The sequence below is a fragment of the Epinephelus lanceolatus genome, chromosome 15 (genome assembly GCF_041903045.1).
Source record: "Epinephelus lanceolatus isolate andai-2023 chromosome 15, ASM4190304v1, whole genome shotgun sequence".
Lineage (NCBI taxonomy): Eukaryota > Metazoa > Chordata > Actinopteri > Perciformes > Serranidae > Epinephelus > Epinephelus lanceolatus.
Window position 1 is genome coordinate 25,591,579 of NC_135748.1, and position 18,924 is coordinate 25,610,502.

The following is an 18,924-nucleotide window of genomic DNA, read 5'->3' on the forward strand; positions in this document are numbered from 1 at the left end:
GGTGTGCCCCCCTCTGCTTTTACTCTCTTGAACCCTGCTGTTGTTGGCGGTATTTCAGCGCCCAAGTGGTGTCTTTCCTCTTGATCCATAGCCACCGGCTTGCCTGTTCAGCTGCGCCAGAGAGGGCTTTGATGGCCTGACACTGGGCTTGCCTACGAAGCCTCTGCAGCCTGCTTCTACTGGGCAAACCTTCGCTTTCCAGGTGTTGCTCAGTATTGGCTGCCAGCTCATCGTACTTAAGGCTCTTGCGATCATAGGCCTCCTCCACAGCATCCTCCCAGAGCACAGTGAGCTCAGTGATGTAGATGAGGCACAGCGAGGAGGACCAAGGCACAAGGTCTGGTCTGAGGGTAGTAGAGGCGATCTCAGATGGGACGCTGATTCAGATCTGCCAGTAACCTCCAGTCAGAGTGTTGATTATAAATGTATATTAAATGTATCAATCATTAATAAAGCTACTGGACAAGGTGATTAGAAAGCTGTAAAAATATCATGCATTTTCTCATAGTGGATTTATTTTTGATATACTGCCTACAGTATTTTCAAGAGTCTCAGTTCTAATTATGTAATCACAAAATCTTAGTCATAGTCAAGGTAATGCTGCAGTGTACCTATACAGTGTGTTGCTCCCTCTGTGTGTGTCTGTGTGTCTGTGTGTGTGCACTCAGGCAGACAGAGTCTAGTGTAGGATATTTGTTTTCATAGTAATGAGACTGAACCACGGTCGGTTGGATGGATGTTTAGACTGCTCTGTCTCCCTCCATGTACACTAGTCGTTTCTGCTGTCTCCCACTCTGGACTTTTTCATTTTTTCTCCTCCTCTCCGTTCCAACAGTCAGAGCTGTCTTAGATTTGAGAACGTGCAGGTGCTGCTGCTGTTCCCTCTTCCTGGAAAGAGGAGAGGCTCCAGTGAGACGAATACTGTAATTGTCTTGTGTTTTTCAGCTCGCTCGCTGTCTAAATGATCTTTTTCGCTACTGTTCACGCCATGATGACAATGCTTTCTCTCATTTCGTCTGTTTTTTTTCTTCTGTTTTACCACATCCAGTCCTCTTTTTTTTTATTTTATGCGTCCCTTTTCGAACCTTTATTGTCATACAAAGCAGGTTAGGGCTCCAAAACACTTTGACAAGCGCTGACTGTTGCTTAAACCTGTGTGACCTTTGCTGCTGTGCTTGGACCGTTTGTAACAGCAATCCGGTCTCTGTCACCTCCCATATGCTCCCCCTGGGCCCCACTTTTTGCCTCCCTTGCTTGTAATTAATGTCAGACCCAACAGTGAGATTTGGAGGAGGCATGAGCTCACAATGTGAACATGCCCTTACTTGGCTACAGCTCCTTTGTCATGGCACTCTTCTTTGGAGCGCTGGCCTGGCTGTAGCCCGGCACTGGCCCCTTGTGTTTATCAGAGACTATTACACCACATACATCTGCTTCCCTGCTGTCAGAGAGAGACACAAGTTACTTAAGGTGCAAGTGCCGACTCTAATTACAGCCAGCGCATTTAGTTTAGCCAGATGAGACTCCTAAGGAAATGCAAACTGCCCTTTTCTCAAAAATCTCTCAGATTCCTGACAAGCATGCATTAGCATTCAAATCAATTTCCTCTCCTTCTCTGGGAGCTCCTATCGTTGCCAACAGAAGCTTGTGTAATCATATAGAGTGCCTTATTATGCAAAGTGAATCTCTGTTTTGTTCAACTTCACATCAAAGTGTGCAAAGTAGGTTAGTAGACGTGTCTGGAACTGCTCTTTGCTCCTGCGACTGTGTCTTTTCCCCATCTTCCTCCTGTGCTGTTTTTTTCCACCGTTGAGAAAACGCTTCCTTAAGTGCTCGGTAGCTCTGTGGGTAGAGCGTGTAACATTAAGGCTGAGTCCTTACAGCAGCCTGTGTTTGAGTTTGGCCCGGGCCCTTTGCTGCATGTCATCCCCCTGCTCTCATCTGTTTCCTGTCTGTCTCAGAATTCAAAAAAAGCAAAAATCCCTGAGAAAACGCTCCCTAAGAGCCACTTGACGCAGCTCTGTCACTGTTTCCTACTCTATCCCCAACAAAACAACCTGTTGCTCATATTAATTTTTACAACTTCACTTCACTTCCTATTTTTGTGAGCCTGTGTGCAGATTATATCTGTCATTGTGGTATTGCATACAGAAAGTGTGAGCTAACTCTGACACAGAGGCTGTGTATTTGTAAGACCGTGAGTGTCACAGAGACTCACTGACACCAGTGACATGGAAATATCTGGACATGTGGAGGCTCTTATTCCGCACCAAAACCCGCACACGAGAGGCAAGTGGCCACTTCTTTTTTTTTAAAATGTTGTTCATTAACCTCCAGCTAATGTAATGTGAGTGTAGGTGGTGCTGGTGTGATATAGATGTGTCAAAATCTAGGGACCCTCCCAAATCTTCAGTCAGCTGTATGTGTGGTGTTGTATTTTGAGAGGAGAGGAAGGGGTTTCCTTTGTGCAGGTGGATGTGTTGCTAAGCTGCCGTCTCCTCAGCTGTGAAGCAGGAGGAAAGGCAGGAGGACGTGTTTATCTTCCACCTCCTCTAACGCTAAAACACTTCGTAAATGGTTAGTTGTGCTGGCTCACTTAAACGCTTTTCATTTTGCACGTGGAGTCCATTTTCAAGGCAGTGTGTTCAGCCTTTGCATTTTGCACTAAATACTCAAAACAATAACACTGAAACACTTCACTGAGGCCATTGTAGTAAATCCGAAAGCTGTAAATTAATTTCAGTTTAACACCGTCTAGCGCTGTGTTTAAAATGACACCATTAAACTGTCAAATGAGTCCCGAGCGTCTGCACTCACTCATCCCTGGATAATTTACATTCTATATATTGCTGGCACATTCGTGTGTGATCAGTCAAATGAGTTTGAAATGAGCAGCAGTTGTTCTGGGAAACTGCGAGCAGAAATATGTTTAAAATATCAAGAAGAAAGAGAGTGCGATCAGCTCTAGAAAAGAGGAAGTGAGAACTAGGAGGGAAGAGAAGTTTCCTGTCATTAGTGTGGCAACCATCACCATGCTGCCCTTTTCTAAACCTCTCTGTGAGTGTGTGTTTTGTGAGCCTGCAAGAAAACTTTTAATATTTCTGTAAATGTGGAGGAAACCTACTTGATGGAAGTGCGTTGTCTGTAACCCATGTTAACCTCCAACACAACCACCCCCCCCTCTCCCAGAACCAGTCTCACATCACCTGGATAGAGAGGGACTTTGCCAGTCTTAGAGCCCAGGTAAGCTCTGACTCTTCTCCTGCACAGCAGCAAAACATCAGAGCTTCTCCTTCACTAAGCAAAGACACATTAAGGCTTCATGTTGCTCACAGTAACATCTCTGCATTTCAACACCCCTTTATTCTTCAATCCCACTATTGCTATAATCAAGCTTTTCTGAGTGTGTGCTGCATTGCAGTGTAATCAGATGTTTGTGAAGCGTACGTCTGCTGACCTGAGAGAGAAGTTGACTCATGCGCTGCTGTATTTAACAACCTATTCTCTTCCTTTGCTGAAGAAATTTACTGCACAGAGCAATAAAGTGAGCACTTAAGGACTGGTGAGAGCTGTTTTAGGAGACAGGATAAGCAGGAATACACTATTATGAGGGGGAAGAGAGGGACATGCCTGGCCCCAGACAGGAAAGTCTCTGTCATCCACAGGCAGTGACTCGTCCGAATCGTCTTTACGCTTCTCATCCTCTTTCTGCGTACAAACCTCTTCACGTCCTCTAACTTCTGCTCTGTTGAATTGTGGGTAAAGAGAAGTGGTATAGAGCTGGGTTTTGGGGTCAGACCACTTTGGAGGCAAAAACACTGGTAACACAGAAACATGTGGTGACATGTATGATTCTCAGTCAGGGCTTCAGAAACACCTCTCGTAGCACCTCTCTCCTTTTTTTTTTCTATTGTTTCAGTTTCAGTCCACCTCTCTCTCTCTCTCTCTCTCTCTCAGCCGCAGATGTGCGTGTGGGACTTGTTGGGTGCAGGACTGTGAGAATAAGCGCAGGCTCTTCCTTCCTGCCCGCTTTGGTTCCAGTTCACTTCAGCTGCAGTCAGTCACTGAGGACACACAGGGCTAATCAGACCTGCACAGAGAGCAATGGAGAGGGGGAGGACAGGAGAGATATTAGAGGAGAAAATGAAGATGAAGAGTTAATAAAATATTACAGCAGAGAGATAAAGGGAAGAGATTTTTTTCCATATTTACTGGATGTCCACAGATTTAATTCTGACATGAGTGCACAAATGAGTCCGAGGTGAGCCTTGAGATGATGTATGGCAGGTAGCACGGTTTGCCTTGTTGTGGGCTTAGGTAGGATGATGAAGCACAAGTGTTGGCAATGCTGAGATGGAAAAGGACAAGAGGAAGTTCAACCTGAGCCGCTTGCTGAGCCTCTACCTGTCCAAAAAGAACAAAGTCCTGGCTGGCAGCCCCGCGCACGGTAACAGCTGCAGATCGACACCTGCAACAGACAACAGCAGCACTGCTAACACTTTACCTACGCCGAGGAACCACTGGACGGTAAAGTGATACCTCCTCATGTTGGCATCTTGATAAACTCTGAGTAGTTTCCAGGGAGCTGTTAGTGGCGCCGTGTTGTTGGTAAGCACGGTAATTTTTAAATGAACAAGCAGGGAAGTGGGATCTATTAACGCTGCAAAGTGCAGATGATGCTCGCTGTTATCTGTGGTTGTGTAGAAACAGGGTGCAGCTGAGAGCCTGCATGCTCAACCAACTCTGGTTTCCTGTTGTCAAATAGAGACCCAAGCTGCAGTGGCCTGTGGTGTTGGCTGTTTACACTGTATTGCTGAAACTTTATCATTTCCATCACTTAATCATCAGGCTTTTTGTGATTAACAGATAAATGATTTAGTTTCAAGTTGATGCTAATTCATTTTCAGTATTGATTCATCAGATGTTTATTTTTAAGTGAATTAATCAGCAGCTTTATTTTTAAAACGTCAGAAAATACTGAAAAATGCTCAACACAAGTTCCCAGTACCCAAAAAGATGTGTTCACATGGCTCGTTTTATCAATACAACAGTCTGAAACAAAAAGATATTCAATAAACAATCATAAGAAATAAAGAAAAGCAGCAAATAAGAAAATATTTGGCTTTTATCAGTTATCCATCAACTAAGGCTGCAACTGACACTTACTTTCATTTACGGTTAATCTGTCGATTATTTTCGGTCTATAAAATGTCAGTCGGTAATTCCTGTAACCTCAGATGACGTCCTCAAATGTCTTATGTTGTCCATAACCTCAAATATTCATTTTACTGTCACAACGGAGCAAAGAAGTCAGAAATATTATTGTTAAGACGCTGGAATCATAAAGTTTTGTCTCTTTCTCTAAAAATACTCAAATAGATTAATCGATTCAGTCATCTAATAAACTGGTGATTAATTTATTAGTTGACAACTAATCGATTAATCGTTGCAGCTCTACTGTCAACAGATTGTTCAGCACTAACTTCATCCATAAAATATCAAAAGTGACAAAAGCCCATCACTTACAGCCTCAAAATTGTGCATTTTATTGCTTATTTTGTTTAACCACAGTCCAAAAAAGACAAACAGTAAGCAGCAAACAACAAAACTTTACATTTGAGAAGATTAACCCAGCAAATACGTGATATTTTTACTTATATAAATGACGACTAAGGAGAAATGTGGAGCCTGAGGCTGAACCAGTTGGGAACCACAGATCAACACGACTACAGACTGAAATGTTTTGTCTGTTGTTAAAGGTGTCTGCAGAGGACAAAGTCAATTAATCAAAGTGAAGAACAGGAAAGATGTTTTACTTTCCAGTCTCAAATTTTGAGAATATTCTGCAAATAGCTGTGATCCTCGAGGGTTGAAGTAAAAAAACAAAGATGTTTCCCCACCAACCAATCAGCTGAATTTAGTACACTCCCTGCAGGTAACTGTAGCGCTGTGGCTCGCTGTATTCACAGGGTGTGAAACTCAGGGCAGTACAAGTACAGAGAACTGAAAAGCCGGTCTCTAAAAAGGGATGTGTTGTTGTTGACATTGTTGATGCTTTTATGCATATCTGTAGGGTGTTGTGGGTGAGGTTGACACCAGGTCAGGTGTGTGTAGATGTGGTGGAGTTGTGAGCAGTGCCGGTGCTCCACCCTGTAAAGAAACTGAGACGTTGTCTTAAAAGTCTCTGGATAAACAGAGAACGTAGAAAGGAACCGCTGGAGGCATGTCGCATTGTTTGAAATGTGCACCGCTGCTGTGCTGATGCTGTTTGTGATTGTTGCAGTCGCCATCATTTCCAGAAACTACTTTGGCCAGAACCACAGGGTGTTATCACTCATTCTTACACACACATCTCAATTTTCTCTGTGCTTCCTCTTTCCAAAGTATTTGATTTTGATATAGTGATATTTACAGACACATCTGTGAGAGAACTTCTCCTTTTTCACAGCAAACAATCTGACACTTTAGGTCTTTTACACAATCTTCTCGAACATAGTGTCCTCTTTGTTTCAGCCGTTTGTTCAGCGATGACTGACTGCTGTATTAAACTTTATTCCTCTACTTTGCACCTTTCAGGAAGATGGAGACATCAAGGAGATCAACATCACCCATGTGGTCAAGGAGGGCTCGGAGAAGGCTGATGCCTCTCAGTTTGAACTGCTCAAAGTGTTGGGGCAGGGATCCTTTGGAAAGGTAACTGCTATCTGTGCTGCTCGCTCTGTCTGATATTGTTCTTTGCACTCTTAGATGTGAAGTCACAAAAAGTGGATTGCGATTATGGATGTTATCATGAATTGTGCACCATATGCAACCCGCTATCTGCCCCGTCTCAAGGTCTGATCCAAAAGATATTGCACTAGTCATATTACAGAGCAAACACGGCTATAAAGTTTTGCAGCTGAGTACAATCGGCCTTTTTTTTCATCCATGTTGCAAAGTATGAATGTCGCCTTTGCAGAGTAATGGCAGAGAGAAAACTTGCAGAGACATTCCTCAAAACTTCAGACTAGGAATTTAAACATGACAGATATAAACTGTTTTTTTTGATTTAATATCCCAGTCTGTCAGCGCGCCTCAGTTACCAGCAAGTCTCTAAAGACGCTGATAATTTACTGCGTGCAGCTGTTAGCGCTGATCTTCGTGATTTGGACTGTGTTTGCAGTGAAGCTCATTTGAATAAACGGATGCCAATTTTGGCACAGGAGCACTGATATCCAGTTAGGGGTGGATTTACCCTGTTTGTGGGTGCTTTGAGAATTACACAGATCCTTTTTGTGCAGGTTTAGCAGCTGCAAAAGCAACACAAACTTTCTGTGAATGCGCTTGTCAGACTCTCAATCTCTGATCTGATGTAAGAGGGTTTTCGTTCTGCTTATGCAGGTGTTCCTGGTGCGAAAGGTGACCCATCCTGATGCCAACCAGCTCTACGCCATGAAGGTCCTCAAGAAGGCCACACTGAAAGGTACAGTAGCCTGCGATGTGCTTGAGTGGTGTCACCACAGTGGGACGATGTAAAAGGTTTAAATTTCCTGACCCCTGTCTATTAACTATATAAACCTGAGGCCTGTACTATGACGCAGGATTTGGAGTTAGCGAGGTGACTTCAGGGTTAACTCTGGGTTTTCAGTACTACGAAGCTGGTTCTCTTTTTACCGGAATACATCTCATGCTGAACTGCAACTTCATGGTATCAGATCACAGCCTGTCAACACCTGTCCTCTGACCAATCAGATCACTGAAAAAAAAAGTATCCATAGACAAAAGTCGAGAGTCTCGGGTAAAAAAGAGCACAAATACATGTTGTTACAGGTCAGTAGAATCATTTCATTGTTGCGGGGCTCTGCTTCCACTGATTTTAAAACAAATGGAGAGATAGTTTACACATTAATGCAAAGTTGCAAAGTTTTGCAAAGTTTATTTTAGTCTGCGGAGATAGTGTTGCTAATTTACACCCTGATATCATCACTGCGGCTCAAAATAACATCAGACAATCTGCGTGATGAGAACTAGGAAAAAAAGCTAATATAGAAAATAAAGAAAAATAATCCATACACTGTTAACTGGCTCCTGTTATTATGAATGCAGCATGTGGGTCAGATAGATGTCATCGGTCATTAACTATAGGCTACTTTTCCACTCTTTACTTAAGCAGCAGAAACAGTCTGGCGTTACGTTAAAGTGTTTCATGTGATAAATTCAGAGTAGTTTCGTCATCTTCCAACTAGATAGTAAAATAATTTTCCATTATTAGATTACAGAGTATTATTTACATCCCACGCCACTGACATTTTACTGTCTCGTAGTCGCAGACACTTTCAGTACCGTTTCATCTCATATGATATGAAGCAGCCTACTTCATTTATGGTTTTGATGGTGTCTCTGGTAATTAACACCCCCACTTCCTCCACATGAGCGCACTTGTGGCTGGATGGAAAAACCCAGAGTTGATTGAGCTAGTTGTTAACCAGCTTTGTGGTGCCAGTTATCCAGATGGCCAATGTTAGGGTTAGTCAAGCCAGATAAGGAAAAGATATCCTGGGTAAGTTGAACTGGCTTCATAGTACAGGCCTCTGTTCTAAAGCACACCAACAGGCTTATCATTGCATTAATGATAGTGAATTTTATGTATTTATTAAGTGCTGAAACAATTAGCTGATAGTCAAAAAATTAATCCACAGTAAGTTTGATAACCAAATAAGCAATTTGAAGTCATCACTTTAAAGGTGTACTATGCAGGATTGTAATAACTGATCGTAAACACGCTCAACGGCGAAAGTGAAAATAAAGGCAAACTCCAGATTCACTCTTGTTTGGCGCTGTGTCTCTCTGATGCCTGCTGCTTACGGTCTGGCCCCTGCTCACTACCTGCTGTGAAGCCGCACCTACTTAAGGCAACAAAAAAGATTATTGTGAGTGTATCAGTACAATGGACAACCAAGAAAGGTCTCTCCAAGAAGGAGATTACCTGCACACCAGTGGCGGCTGCTGGTGTTTCAAACAGGGGAAGCTCACTTTAAGTTTACATCATAAAATTTGTCATATTGTAGCGAGGCAGTAACTTATAAAAGGAACATTTCATTGAAGCCGTTTTTCAACCACAGTCATGCCATAGAACCACAGATTTTCAGATGGGTTTAAACACCTGAACTGCACTGTACAAACGGTGAAAATGAGCTATATTGCTTATGGAAATAAGGAACGGCACTCTGTCAGAAGACTCCACTCGCAAATATCCGAATGGGACTGAGCTTGAAATGTGGAGCGCTGTCAATCATAAAGGGGTTCCGCCTTTTAGACAGTTCCTCCAATCACCATGCAGACACCGAGCGTCCTCTCCCGCCTACCGCTCCATTAGGTCCCAGGGAAGCTGAGCCTCCCTGGAAATGACAATTTTGTCAAATTTTTCAGCGCTAGACTCACAAGTCAGCCTTTAGACGCTTTGCTTAACTAAAGACTGATGTCTTTCTCCCTGATTTTGTGTTTAGATGGGCGGATAAAATTTCAGAGTTTAAAAAACTCCCTACATTGCAGAACCAATAGTAAATCTGCAGGGCGGTCCTTCGGTCGCTCGCTGAACTCTTGTGCTCGTAAACATAGTCCGACTAGAAACACGTGTAGTGGTACAAAATGGCTCAAGTCGCTGTAAGTCCTTAATTTCCACAATCTTGTGGACTGAGCACACGTTTGATAAAACGGAGTTTAATCTCTCGACATCCATTTTCAAGCTCTCTGTGTGTTTGTGTCCTTGCAGACGAGAAAAGGGGGAGCGCACATTTCCGGGAGGACGTGTCCGTTTCAAAAATGCACGAGGCGTTGCTTTGTTGCCGGCCGTTTTCACTGGTGTGTTAAACACACTTTAGAAAGGAGTGTCCCCAGACTATCAGAAGGCAGAGATCTCTGATTGTCTGGTGGCGAGACTAGCTCAGCGCTATCTCACAGAAATGCTTGGAGGCTCCGCGTCCACCATGCTGACATGGGAATGTATGTCAGGGAGGTTACGTTTGAAAACTGGTGATAAACAGCTGACGTTTGAACATCATAGTCATGATGTTCAAACGCATCCTAGCACACGTTTAATGCAATGTAAATTCTTATTTTAATGTAAACTCAATAGTGCATATTTGATTGTCTCAGAGCAATCACCCCTGCCGCACACCAATGCAACTGGGCTGGACAGCCACAAAAAAGGTTCACAGGCTGAGATCAATGCAAAAAAAAAATCAGTTTATTTAGGACATCCCTGCACAAAAAGCAAAGGGGCTCAAAGTGCAAAAAATAATTTTAAAAAGTTAATAAAAACAGCAGTAAACATCTCAGTCCTTGACTATCATCAGTGCTGAAACGTTTGCTGCTGTTTTAATTCACTTTTTAAAAACTGTTTGTGCGGGGATGTCCTAAATAAATTGACTTTTTGCATTGATCTCAGCCTGTGAACCTTTTTTAGTGGCTGTCCAGCCCAGTTGCATTGCTTACTATTTTCTCACATCGATGATGAGAGCAAACATTTGTTGCAACCATGTATTTATTGCCTTTATAGAGCTGCAGCTTACTTAGCTTCAAGTTCATGTTGGACTGTTTTTAAAAAGCTTTCTCTTTGGTTTCTGTGGTGATTTCAATGTTTGTTTTGAAGTGGCGGTACCCTCAGTTTCATGTAAAAGGGTGTATCTTTTCCTGTAACTGATGGGGGACTATATACAGTCAGAGATTGTAAGCACACGACCACAGCTTGCAGTGGATTTCTTTTTTTTTAACTTTGCGTACAGGTGGTCTCTCAGTAAACGTCGTGGTGTCAGATTTGTTCACACGGTCCCCAACAATGATGTGGTTACTTCACAGTGTGCAGATGTAGAGATTTTTTTTTTTCATCTTTACATTCTATTTTTGTTGGCATGAGAATTGAATGTAAGAGTATAAACTGGTTTCATTTTACTCACTGTTCAGAGTGCACAGCTTCCACACAGTCCCACACTGACACTCTGCGTGGCCCCCGACAGCCTCTGCGATTATAAACCAGCAAAGTATTGATTCTGACTTTATTGTGCAGCCAACATGAAACCAAATTTTGCAAACCTAATTCGTCCTTGCTGTTTCGAGACCGCAGTGAGTAAAGTGAAAATTGTTGGAGGGCTTTGTCAGCCTACTTTTCAATAATAAAGTTTCATACATCCGCGTTTAACTCTGGGCTCTTGTTCATCCTTCAGTGAGAGACCGTGTGAGAACCAAGATGGAGAGAGACATCCTGGCAGACGTCAACCACCCATTTGTTGTCAAACTGCACTATGGTAAGTCAGCCCAAAGCTTTTTTATTTCATTTTACTTTCCAAACCTAGGAAATATTGGATCTACGATTTCACGCCTGTCTTACTGCTTTAAATCCCAGAAACTTTCCTCAGTAATGTTTCCTGACATACTGTTGAATCATATTTGAGTGAAACGTGTGTGTTTGTAGCATTCCAGACTGAAGGGAAGTTGTACTTGATCCTGGACTTTCTCAGAGGAGGCGATCTCTTCACTAGACTGTCCAAAGAGGTGAGAGTGATGCATTGGATTTTGGTGTTTTGCTAGCCTTGAGTCCAAAAGGTCCAGTCGTTTATCGCACTTGATCTCTCCATTGTCTTGCTCTTGTGATGTTATTCTTTCTCATTCATTCATTCATTATCTCTTCTCCTGTGTCTCATGCCTCCCAGGTGATGTTCACAGAGGAGGATGTGAAGTTTTACCTAGCAGAGCTGGCGTTAGGACTGGACCACCTCCATAGCCTGGGCATCATTTATAGGGACCTCAAGCCTGAAAAGTAAGAGCAAATGGACACACTCAACACACACAAACACATGTAAACAAAAGATGAACTATGAGTCTTGGATCCAGAGCCATCTGGACAGTCATGTGACAGACAATAGCAACCTCTCTCTTCAATATTTTTAGACTGCACAGGCCATCAGTAAGAAAATTCCTCAAACTTGGCACAGTTGTACATTTGTAACGCCAACTCTCATCTCATAAATCCCCAACTGCAACTTTCTTGTAGTCTTTGTGGAAAATCTGTTATCTGTGCTGCAGTGCTCTCTGAAGAGGCTTTTATTTGGAGTAGTCTAAAGCAGGATTTGTACTCGTGTGGCAAACCCTACGCCGTAGCCTACACTGCTGTGAGCATTTATACTTGTGCGGTGGTGTGTCTGTGTCACTCTGCAGTTACACCTGCAAAACACTGGTTGGCGACGGAGGTTTCTGTGAAGTGCTGTAAAGTTTAGTTGATTCAAAACACACATTAAACACACACTGAACATGACTTAATAGAGACAGTTTCAAACACAAGTACACAAATCAGCTTAAACTCGCAGCATTCACAGACAAACACTTGTCTTTATCTGGACACATTTTCCCCACAAATACAACATGCTAACGTTATTAGCACAAGCCTATGGCATTTTAAATTAAATTAGCTTAGCCGCTAGCGATCTTTTCCTCTTCTCATATAAAACCAGGGACAATTGCAACATTTAGAAAGATAACGATACATAATTTACCTCTGTTACAACTCACAAAGTATACCAACAAAGCCACTGTCTTATATTAAACATATTTCCAAACAAATACAACATGCTAACGTTATTAGCACAAGCCTATAGCATTTTACATTGTATAAATTCAGTACAGCTCTGTCGGTGATAAAACGTCAAAACAGAGTCACATACCTGGATTCCAGTGTCTTTAGCATGTAACAAAAGCCTTTGTTTTCAGCAACACAGTATAGACGCAGATCTTTGCACAGGAAGTAGGTGATGGACTGTGTTGTTTTCTTCGCTCTCGCAGTTGGAGGGTAACGTTAGTTTTGTCAAGCTAAGTGTGTCCAGTGTCGGTTGGTTTTTTCGGCAGAGGGAGTTTAGTGTCAGCTTGGCCGTCAGCAGCTAACGCTATCTCTGGATGGTGGTGTGTGAGGTGAGCCCTCATGTTCATCGTATTCCCAGAGTATTTTATTCTCATATGACACTGCTTGCAAATCGCATGGGTCATATCCAAGTCCTTATTTTCTTCCATGTTAAAAAAATCCAAAATAAGTCCGGATGTTTGACTTAAATACCGACTGCGCATTTCTGATTTGTTTCTCCAGTGGTTCCATCTTTGTTTTAATGAACTTCCTGCCAATTGCCGCTGACTGAGACCTCTGCTGACCTCACCAGCACCATCTAGTGGACCAAATAAGCAATTGATTTTATTATTCTAGTACAAAAAGTTGTATCAAAATGTGTATTTGCAAAAATGTATAGTGTAAAAGATCGATGCTTAGCGTCCGTGTATCGATACAATATCGCCACGCAAAATATCACGATACCATGCTGTATCGATTTTTTTCCCCATTGCCTAACAGTTATGAGATTTTTAATCAGACAATCAGTTTATTTGTCATATGGTTTTACACAAGGCAGTCCAATCACCTCCTCCGAACTGTGCATTGCAGTAAGCTCCTTATTGTTTCCTTGACTGCTCTTCTTACATTGTAGGCTTCTGCTTTCTAATTGTCCATGTTTCCAGACTGCTGCCTTCAGTTGTAGGCTGCAGTGTGTTTGTTTGTGGCGTCCCAGATGGCTGTGGCAAATCCATTTCTGTTCAGCGCTTGGAATTAAAAGTTATTCCATTGTATTGAACTTTAAAGGGACCCAGTGGAGTTTTCAATTTGCACTTTGAACAATTCTCATTCCTCACCAAAACGCCTCGTGTGTGTCCCTCAGGCTGAACAAACATTTTGACTGCAAACCTGCCTCATTAAACATTCGCGAAACCTTTTCAAGTTTTGAACCCTGTCTTGTTTACATCAGCTGTCTTCTGCATTTTAATTGGGACGTGGCTACTTTTTATGGTGCATTACTGCCATCGGTTGTTGATATACATTCTTCAGCCTCTGCAGTACCCCCTCGCTCATAGTGTGCAGTGCTGCTAGGAAGGTTGTTATCATATCGTAAAGGTTATTATTATATTGCAAGCAGAATGTGCGGTACGACATGTCTTAATGAGTGAATTAATTTGACGTTTCTTTCTTAAAGCATTCTCCTGGATGAAGAGGGACATATCAAACTCACAGGTGAGCCTCCTACTTCTTCCTTCACACCCAGTCTCTCTATCAGGGACGCACACAAACACAATCACACCCACACACTTTCCTCTCCTCTACCTCGATGACCTTCATTACTCACAGTGGTGTGACAGCCTTATCTCGCTGACTCCAGATATCCTCATGCATATGGGCCTGTACAAGTTAATTATTACGCTTTATCTTCTCAGTCTACCTCTATCGTCATCCATAATCACACCACTTATTTACTCCCGGGTCCTGCTACCATTGAACCGAAGGTGACCATCGCAGATTTTAGAGAGGCAATTATAAGAAGTCACACTGAGGGAGAAATGGACCAGAAGGAAGTGCTGTGAAATAGTGTTTATTAGACTGAGAGGCAGGTTTCTCTCTCTCCTGTCTTACCTATAAACTTACTAGTTACTGAATTAACTGTCACAGGGTGAGGCTGTGGGTGAAGTAAGAACACGGGGACAGCTTCTCTGTGTAACTTGATCCACTTTAATGTCCGAAAAAGAATGTAGGACAACTGATCATCGACAACAATAGTGGCATCTCACCTTATATATATCACTCTGCCAAACATAACTCTCATTACCTGCACATTCCCAATTTAACATAAAGAGCAAAATAAAATATGTGAACAATAGTTAACATTACATTGTGTAGATGCAAAATAATGAACAGAGGAAAACAGTGGTTAGCATTGTCACCTCACAGCAAGAGAATTCCTGCTTTGAACCATGGGTGGAGGTTTAGAACCCCGGGGTGTGAGTTTGCATGTTCTTCCTGTGTCAATGTGGGTTTTCTCCAGGTACTCCGGCTTCCTCCCACACTCCAAAGACATGCAGGTTAATTGGTGACTCTAACTTGGCCATAGGTGTGAATGTGAGTGTGAATGGTTGTCTATCTCTATGTGTCAGCCCTGTGATAGTCTGGTGACCTGTCCAGGGTGTACCCCGCCTCTCGCCCAATGTCAGCTGGGATAAGCTCCAGCCCTCCACGACCCCTAACAGGATAAGTGGTTGTGGAAAATAAATGAGTGATGCTTAAAGGGATAGTGCACCAAAAAATGAACATTCAGCCATTATCTACTCACCCATATGCCGAGGGAGGCTCAGGTGAAGGTGAAGAGTCCTCATAAGAGATCCCAGGGGAGAGTGGGTAGCAACACAACTCAACTACATTCAAACGTCCAAAAAGACATAATTAAAACCACAAAATATCTCCATACTGCTCGTCCGTAGTGATCCAAGTGTCTTGAAGCCCCGACATAAAAAGTTGTTTGGAAAAATGTCATTTGAAGTCTGTTTTTAGCCTCATTGTAGCCTGTAGCTCTAACTGCCTCTCTGTACCCAGCAAAAGCGAAAAGCACGTGAACACATGTGAACACACATGAACGCGGTGCCCATGTCTCATGGTCTCGTGCAAGTGCGCACACATGAGTGCGGTGCACAGTTTTTGGACGTTTGAATCTGGGGCGCCGTAAACCTCCATTAGGTGGAGTTGTGTTGCTACCCCCTCTCCTCTTGGATCTCCGTAAGTGATGTGAGGACTCTAAAACTTCACCTGAGCCTCCCTCGGCATATGGGTGAGTAGATAATGGCTGAATTTTCATTTTTGGGTGCACTATCCCTTTAAGACAAAATTAAAAGTGCTCTAGTGTTGTCAATTTATTGATACATACGAATATTTTGAATATCTGAAACAGTTTCAGTATTCATCCTCTGCAGTGGCGATATGTTTGCTACAGTCATTCTGCTTTTCTCTGCTACTGACCAAGAAAAGTGGTCGTCATCATGTCTTGTATTTATCTTTTAATAAACATTTTGACTTGTCTGCCTGCAAGGTCAGTTTTACCCACAGTATTGAAAATGGTACAAAATATCACTATGTTTCAAGTTATTGCATCAAAGTTAGACGTTACATTATCATGTCAACACTGAAGTGCTGTAAAATAAGTGACCAAAGATGCACATTAGTCATATTAGATTTTGTGTATATCATTTAGAATAACACATTACAGTAGGGTGCTGCACTCCGATGCTGGGTAGTGATGAGCTGACTGTGTCCTGTGGTGTGTTTTCCAGATTTCGGTTTGTGTAAAGAAGCCATCGATCATGAGAAGAAAGCTTATTCCTTCTGTGGTACTGTTGAGTACATGGCACCAGAAGTTGTGAACAGGCAGGGACACGACCACAGTGCCGACTGGTGGTCATTTGGAGTACTGATGGTGAGCTGGATCATTTTAAAGCCTTCATTCTCATGTAAAACTCAAATGTTCTACTGCACCTGTGTCTATGAGCGTACATGTAGATGACAGTTATATGCTCTGTCTCCCAGTTTGAGATGTTGACTGGAGCGCTGCCATTTCAAGGGAAGGACCGCAAGGAAACTATGAACCTGATTCTGAAGTGAGTATTCAGCGATCCGACACAGAAGCCAGTAGTCACATACTGTTGCTTTTGAAAATGCCTCTCTTGATATCCGGTGAAATAATTTGGGCTGCGTGCCGTCTGTCTCTCCCTGCAGGGCACGTCTAGGAATGCCTCAGTTCCTGAGCGCAGAGGCCCAGTCTCTGCTCAGGGCTTTGTTCAAGAGGAACCCCGCCAACAGACTGGGTTAGTATCAACTCATGAATATTATGTTCACCAAAGGCAACATAAAGGCTGTGTATCTTCATATATGTGTCTCTGGTTGAGATTTTACTGTTGATTCTTTACAGGGTCTGGTGCTGATGGTGCAGAGGAGATCAAACGGCATGGTTTCTTCTCCACCATAGACTGGAATGTGAGTGTCTGAGGATATTTCAATATATGCACAGTAAAAAATGCAGAGGATTTTCATTTAGAGCAACCACTGATGTTTGTGGGAGGAAAACCTTCAACTATGTGCTGTATTTGAAATTTGTTTATTCCTTTTAGAAACTCTTCAGAAGAGAAGTAAAACCTCCGTTCAAACCGGCGGTGGCTCGTCCAGATGACACCTTCTACTTTGACTCAGAGTTCACCTCCCGCACTCCTAAAGGTCAGAGAGCTGCATGTTTACTATTATGCCTACCAAATGTGACAAGACTCTGAAAAGGGTGCGGTTCGTTTGGGCAGGTGTGAACACAGCAATCGCGCAGTGCGCACCAAAACAACCACACCCAGACCTTCTTGAAGAAGTGGTCTCGGTCTGGTTACAAACACACTCTGGTGCGGTTTGTTTGTGGTGAGAACGTGTTCTGACCTCAATCTGAACCAACTGCGCCTCGTTTTCAAACTGTATGGTTTGATTAAAATGAACAATGACAGCAATATAGTCCACGATGACCAGCGCTAAAATCAACCTGCGTAGTTGTCCCTCCATTGTGACAATAGAAAGTGTCACATTTATCTTGCAAGTGTACTCTTCTTCAATGTTTTGTTTACTTCCTGGATTTTTCCCACATGGAAATTCTGACCAATCAAGAGCAGCTTTCTCGCGCAAGGCATTTGATCTGGTCCACTTGTAAATTTACAAGCTTGTCTAGAGTTGGCTCTCAAATACAGTGTTAGTTTTTAATCACAGGCTATGAGATTTTTAAAGACTGGGGATCTTACAGGGTCATGATTTGCAGGACTCTAACTACATTTCTCAAGATTATCTCCCATCCTGCTCCTGGTGGAAAGTATTACACCAAACTCCCTGTAAGAAATGTGATGTACTAACAATTCCTTACGTGTCCACAATAGGGCTGCAACAATTAGTTGACTAATCGATGACTAATCGACTATTAAAATAATTGGTGACTGTTTTAGTGGTTGACTAATTGGTTTGAGTCTTTTTTCATAGAAAAGTACTATAAAAGTACCCCAAAATTCTCTTGTTGCAGCTTCTTATGTTCAAATATTGGCAGCTTTACACATTCTCCCATGACGGTGAACTAAAACCCTTTGGCGTGAGTACGAAACAAGACATTAGATGACATAATTTTGGGGTTTGGGAGAGACAGGCCGACATTTTTCAACATTTGAACACATTTTACGATAAAATGATTGGTCGACTAATCGACGAAATGATCGACAGATTAGTCGACAATGAAAATAATTGTTAGTTGCAGCCTTAGTCCGCAAAGACCCATAACTCCAGATATTCACTCAGCATCAATATATTCCATACAAATAACTGTATTTGCATACAAACTTTACCTTTTGAATTTGTCATCTGAGCTCTCCTCCATTTCCACAGTACAGGAAAACCAAGACGTTCACCTCCTTGAGTACCCCACATGTTTAATGTATACTCATTTGCTTCTTGTGTGGTGCTGGAGAGAGCGCAGCTGTTGGTTGTTGAATATATTCACATCATTGAACTTGAGTACTTGCATGAGCCAAGTAAAAAAACGTATGATAATATTGAACATGTTTGATTTTGTCAGAAAAGCAAGATGAGAAAAAGACTGACTTAAGACAGTTTGGAGTTTTATGACCATCTTAAACCAAGCGCTCTAGATCACTGGAGCGGGCACCAACTGAGGTGAAACTCATTGTCTGCCACAGTGAAATCTCTTGAAAAGTTGTTTGGTGTTAGGCCAGCATTAACTGACTCCATGTCTATTTCCTTCCGGAAAACAGTTCAGTGGAAGTATTATATTTGTCCTCTCTCAGCTTAAAAAAAATCAATAGCGGACGTTTTTTAATTTAAAGGAGACACCAGTGTGACTACGGCACCACTAAGATGCAATAACCCTTTATTATAGCAGTGCTCATTAAACATACATAAGCTTGAAAGTGGGTTTTATTGCAATTTGCACATTTGAATACGTACATCTCTATAACATCACTTCCAGTGCATATAACTATAACTTTTTTTAATACTTGACTTTCCTC

At 42.4% G+C, this 18,924-nt stretch overlaps 1 protein-coding gene across 5 annotated transcripts in view; it reads left to right on the forward strand.

The window, feature by feature from the left end:
* Window positions 1-18,924, forward strand: part of rps6ka1 (ribosomal protein S6 kinase a, polypeptide 1) — a 79,156-nt gene that overhangs the window by 52,620 nt on the left and 7,612 nt on the right. For 2 of the 5 annotated variants that reach the window (XM_078175085.1, XM_078175086.1), the window contains 11 exons: window positions 6,577-6,693; window positions 7,381-7,462; window positions 11,202-11,282; window positions 11,450-11,529; window positions 11,688-11,794; window positions 14,043-14,080; window positions 16,162-16,304; window positions 16,415-16,485; window positions 16,604-16,692; window positions 16,797-16,861; window positions 16,996-17,098. In XM_078175085.1, the coding sequence (XP_078031211.1) occupies window positions 6,577-6,693; window positions 7,381-7,462; window positions 11,202-11,282; window positions 11,450-11,529; window positions 11,688-11,794; window positions 14,043-14,080; window positions 16,162-16,304; window positions 16,415-16,485; window positions 16,604-16,692; window positions 16,797-16,861; window positions 16,996-17,098 (976 nt within the window). Of the gene's footprint in view, window positions 1-2,178; window positions 2,290-3,189; window positions 3,244-4,002; window positions 4,528-6,576; window positions 6,694-7,380; window positions 7,463-11,201; window positions 11,283-11,449; window positions 11,530-11,687; window positions 11,795-14,042; window positions 14,081-16,161; window positions 16,305-16,414; window positions 16,486-16,603; window positions 16,693-16,796; window positions 16,862-16,995; window positions 17,099-18,924 lie in introns of those variants that run through there. The other 3 variants (XM_033643204.2, XM_078175084.1, XM_033643202.2) reach the window with 3 other exon arrangements.